The sequence below is a fragment of the Somniosus microcephalus genome, unplaced genomic scaffold (assembly GCF_052327205.1).
Source record: "Somniosus microcephalus isolate GS21.2 unplaced genomic scaffold, FLI_Smic_1.0 unresolved_chr7, whole genome shotgun sequence".
In the NCBI taxonomy this organism is placed as follows: domain Eukaryota; kingdom Metazoa; phylum Chordata; class Chondrichthyes; order Squaliformes; family Somniosidae; genus Somniosus; species Somniosus microcephalus.
Genome location: NW_028225185.1, coordinates 23175506 through 23180762, shown reverse-complemented (window position 1 = coordinate 23180762; position 5257 = coordinate 23175506). Strand labels below are relative to the sequence as shown.

The 5257-nt window shown below is 54.2% G+C and overlaps 1 protein-coding gene across 1 annotated transcript; it reads left to right on the top strand.

The window, feature by feature from the left end:
• The first annotated feature begins 277 nt into the window (after positions 1-277).
• Positions 278-4792, top strand: LOC147086624 (thioredoxin-interacting protein-like). The gene is made up of 8 exons (XM_085978762.1): positions 278-633; positions 1218-1290; positions 1412-1559; positions 1839-1941; positions 2043-2296; positions 2873-3041; positions 3151-3302; positions 3399-4792. Exons 1-8 carry the CDS (start codon positions 375-377, stop codon positions 3432-3434), a joined length of 1194 nt encoding a protein of 397 aa, XP_085834888.1. The 5' UTR covers positions 278-374; the 3' UTR covers positions 3435-4792.
• The last annotated feature ends 465 nt before the right edge of the window (positions 4793-5257 follow it).

The following is a 5257-nucleotide window of genomic DNA, read 5'->3' as shown; positions in this document are numbered from 1 at the left end:
CCCGCCGGCCGCTGATTGGCCGCGCCGCCCGTCAGTCAGGGCGGGGGGGCGGGGCCCTCGCTGTCCCCGTGCCTCCGCGAGGCGATCATCCCCTGTGCACGCGGCCAGGCCGGCGCGCTGATTGGTCGCCGCCCGGGTAAACAAGGGCGCTGGCCAATGGGAGAGTGGGGCACGCGGCGGCCAGGCGGCGGGCCACGGGGGCGGTGATTGGAGGAGCCGGGTTAGTGCCGAGCCTATAAATAGAGGCGCCGCCCGCTGCCTAGCACCAGAGCAACAGGAGACGCGGAGGCTGAGACTGAGACTGAGAGAGGCGGAGGAGTGAGAAGACGCAGCGCAACTCAATATCGCATAAACCCGCAAAGCTGGACACCGACATGGGGGTCGCCAAGAAACTGCTGCCCACCTTCGAGCTGGTGCTCGGCAGTGCCGAGCGCAGCTACTCGGCCGGCGACAAGGTGGCGGGCCGCCTGCGGCTGCGGGCCGCTCAGCCGCTGCGGGTCTGCGCTGTGCGGATCCTCGCCCTGGGCTACGCCCGCGCCGAGCTGGCCAAGGGCTCGCAGCCGCTGCGCCAGCAACAGGAGTACCTGCGGTACGAGGACACGCTGCAGGCCGACGGAGAAGCCCCGGCAGCAGGTGAGTGAGAGAGAGTGAGTGAGCGGCCCCGGGGGGGGGGGGGGTCAGTGCCCTGGGGAAAGAGGTCAGGGGTCAGTGCCCTGGGGAAAGAGGTCAGGGGTCAGTGCCCTGGGGAAAGGGTTCGGGGGTCATTGCCCTGGGGAAAGAGATTTGGGGGTCATTGCCCTGGGGAAAGAGGTTTGGGGGTCATTGTCCTGGGGAAAGAGGTTCGGGGGTCATTGTCCTGGGGAAAGAGGTTCGGGGGTCATTGTCCTGGGGAAAGAGGTTCGGGGGTCATTGTCCTGGGGAAAGAGGTTCGGGGGTCATTGTCCCGGGGAAAGAGGTTCGGGGGTCATTGTCATAGGAAATGGGGTTAGGATTAATTGTCCGAGTAAAGGGATTGTGGGCTAGTGTCCTGTTAAAAGGGGTCGGGTGGGTCTGTCTCCTGTTAGAGGGTATGGGGTCAGTGTCCTTTTTAAAGGGGGTCTGGGATCTGAGTAATCTGCAGAGATTGACCATGGGACCAGCTCCCCCGAGGTGGGGTCGGGGGGTGGGTGTTATCGCCATGGCTACAGATGCTGATCGCTTCCTCTTGTCTTTTGCAGATTCGGACGGGACTGTGGTACTGCAGCCAGGCAAGATGTATGAATACAGCTTTGGCTTCCAGGTGCCAGAAGGGTGAGCAACTCTTTACTCCTCATTCTGTGTTATCCTCGGTGTGTGTTAGTCATAAGTTTTGCTTTGACAATGTTCCTTCCCTCATGCAGCTTCTAAATCAGTGTTTTTCTTTCCTGGACAGGCCCCTGCCCCCATCATTCAAAGGAAAGTATGGTGGGGTGTGCTACCTTGTCACAGCCTTCGTGGACCGGGAGAAACTCCCACCCCTGGAGACCAGCAAAAACTTTGAGGTGGTCGAGTCCATCGACGTGAACACACCGACCTTATTGGTGAGCGACTGGCATTTCCACGACAATCAGGGCATTGAGCTGTGTGTAGTGGGAGGCTTGCTGGGCCTGCTAGGGTCACTCCGCTTCCTGTAGTCTCGCTTCCACTCGGTGGGGCGACCCTAGCAGCGCGGTTTAAGGTGCTGGGTGAGCGTGGAAAGTGTAGGGGCTGGGGTAGAATTCAGTGCTGAGACAGAACTGGAAGTTGGGAAATGTTAACGTTGCAGCTAACTTGAAACGATTGCAAAGATGGCACACATTAAAACCTCGTGTTTCTTTCAGTGCCCAGTTGGTGGTTCCAATAAGAAGAACGTGACCTGTTTCTTCCTTTCTGATGGCTACGTGTGCATCGCGGCCAAGATCGACCGGAAGGGCTACTGCCAAGGTAACTATCTTGACCTATCCTGACTTCTCAGCATGCCAGGCTTGTCCTGCTTGTGGAGATGCAGCAAGTCTAATCGGGGCGCTCCCTTTTCCCTCTTACAGGCGACGAGATCCTCATCAATGCCCAGTTCCAAAACAACTGCTCGAGGATCGTGGTGCCCAAGGCTGCCATCTTGGCGAAGCAGACCTACCTGGTCAATGGCAGCACCAAGGTCGTCAAGGAGAAGCTGAACAGTGTGCGGGGAAACCACATCATCTCGGGAATGTCGGAATCCTGGTGCGGGAAGAACCTTCGGGTCCCCACTGTGAAGCCGTCGATCTGTTGCAACATCATCCGATTGGAGTACTCGCTACTGGTGAGTGCGGCTTAGTAATGGGGTGGTGGGGGGGCGCCACAGCTAGTTCTGGGGGTGAAGGCAGGGGAATAGGTGCTCACGCTGTCCCTTACAACATTGCTTCACATTATTCTGGAGAGTCCATGCTTCCTGAGCACAGAAGGAGATTTAATCACGAGGGGTTTTGATAGTCAATAGGGAGAAACTGTTTCCAGTGGCAGGAGGGTCGGTAACCAGAGGACACAGATTTAAGATAATTGGCAAAAGAACCAAAGAGGGGAGATGAGGAGAATGTTTTTTACGCAGCGAGTTGTTGTGATCTGAAAGGGCGGTGGAAGCAGATTCAATAGTAACTTTCAAAAGCGAATTGGATAAGTACTTGAAGTGGAAAGAATGTGCAGGGCTGTGGGGAAAGAGCAGCGGGAGTTGGATTAAATAGCTCGTTTAAAGAGCCGGCACAAGCACGATGGGCCAAATGGCCTCCTTCTCTGCTGTGATGTTCCATGGTATCCTGGACTGGTGGCGGGGAGTGTTGGTTTACTCTCTTCCCCCCCCCCGATGAGCTGCAGCTAATGGCCGGCGTTTTCCCTCCTCTAGATTTACGTTCACATTCCCGGAAGCAAGAAGCTGATCCTGGACCTCCCCCTGGTCATTGGCACCGTTCCCTACAGCGGGTTCAACAGCCGGTCATCTAGCGAGGCCAGTAACTTCAGCATGAGCAGCGCCAGCATGAGCTGGCCGCACATGGAGTTTCCAGAGCAAGGAGGTAAGGGAGTGCCCGAGTCACTTGGCAATGTCTTTGGTGCAAAACTGATTGAACTGGTTTCCTGGCTCCCGTCTCTTGTCGATTGACTCGCCTGTCGTTTATCTTTCAGACGCCTCGTTTTACGTGGACACAGCCCCTGACAACCACCGACTGGAATGCCCCACCACTCCCCTGCTCGATGAGTACGATGGGCTTCCAGAGAGCCCCATCTTCATGAAATCTCCGCTCTTTGACTATGTGCCTCCACCGATCTATACTGAGGTGAGCATTGCGCCGCCGCCCGTGATCACTGATCTTTAAATGCCCCAATTCCCCGACGTGGATCTGATTAATTCCCCCCCCCTTTGTTTTCTGCAGGTGGATGAGAACGGGAACGAGAGCACAGTGGAGTGAAGCGCCGTCTCCAGCAAGGACATTTTACTCACTAACTTGGACTTGCGTTTTAAATTCTGAACTGTGTTTTAAGGGACGTTCGTAGGAAGACTCCTACGGGTAAAGGCGGAGGGAGCTGGAAGCTGCCAGTGAGAGGAGGACGAGGAGGAGGCAGTGTGTATGAAGGCCCCAGCCATCACTAGCCCCCGCCACTAGGCCAGGAGGCAGTCGAAACTCCTGGGGTTAGATGCCAAACAAGCAATCATTTGGCGCCCAAATCAAGATTACGCCAAGGCACTCTGGAAACTGTTGCGTTTAGCTCTTGCAAACGAGAGGAACTGACCTCACATTGTGTAGTTTCCAATCACAGATGTTAGAAATTGTTATGCTTGGGTTGTTTCTTTCTAATCTAATGAGGTCACGGTGAAATCTATTGCCTTAACTGACGGGGCGGCGCAGCTGTTTCACTACCCGGTCGGTGGCAGTGCCATGTCTTCGTGCCAGGCTCAGGAGAGTTCGATGTGCCAGGCGATTGCGGCCATTGACTTTCGGGGAAGTGCCAAGCGATGGGCTGCAGGGTAACGAGGGGGGGGGGCACCTGTACCAATCTCCCTACCCACCCCTTCCCTCGTGGCTGCCCCTGTCCGGTTCAAAGGGGAGAAACTACAGCCAAATAAGAAACCAAAGAGTCTGACCAGCCCAGACACCACCCTTACCCCCCCCCCCCCCCAGGGCCCTGAACAGTTCTCAGTCAGGGAGTTGCTGCCAAACTTTTGTATTTTCACTCCAGTGTTGTCCAGGAGCGAGTTCCATGCCTGTGACCAAAGACCTGCCCCCACACTCCAGCCTGTGCTCTGGGATCTCCCATCAGCAGCTCCATACTGCTGTTTTAAAAAGGGGGGTGACTCCGTCTCTAACTCCCTGTTTAGGGGGCTCACTGGGGACCCAGGCTCCCTATTTGGGTGGGTCGCTCAGTCCCTGACCTCCTGTAACAGTGTCTGAGCTGCTCACTGCACTGTTCTGATTCTTGATGTGGTGCAGAAAACATTTCGATGCACTTTGCTTTATTTTTTGTCTGTCTAAGACAGGTCCACTATTTTTAAAACTGTCTCTGTACTGAGGAACTGAAATCCTGTGTCTTCCAGGTTCTCCCAGTGCCTGTGAGCCCCCTGGCTATCTGCTTTGCTCGTTGGGGCACTATTGCTGTCAGTGTTATTTTGATCAGGAATTTTATTTAAATGTTCGCATTTTGAGATTTTTCTAAACTATTGCTAGTATTGTGGAACCTGCCTGAAATTATTGCGTATTTTTCTAAGCTCAAAAGTATTTTATTTTGTACAAATGCTGGTTTGGAATAAAGCTGAAATATTTTACAGTAATGGCTGACTTGAGAAGTTCCTGAGTGAGTGAAAAGTGTGGAAGAGTATATCCTTTCTTAGGTAAGGAGACCAAAATTGTACAGAGTACTCCAGGTGTCGTCTCACCTCTAGAATTGGAGTAAGACTTCTTAACTCCTGTACTCAAATCCTCTTGTTATGCCCCTTGTCGATTCCTCACCCCCCATCAGCAGAAAATGTCTATCTACCCTATCAATTCCTTTGACAATCCTCGAAACCTCAAATCAAATCACCCCATAACCATCTGTAGTCCACGGAATACGAGGCGAGTTTATGTAATCTCTCCTGATCAAGCCCACAGTCGATGCTGAGGGATTTCCCCGCACCTTCAGTGAAAGATTTGAAACCCTGCAGAAATGCTGGTTAGATGGGGGCGGGCGGTGGATTTGACCTCTGAACCCTCCCCGTGTTTTAGGGTCGGGTCTGTAGAGCTGACTCTTAACCTGG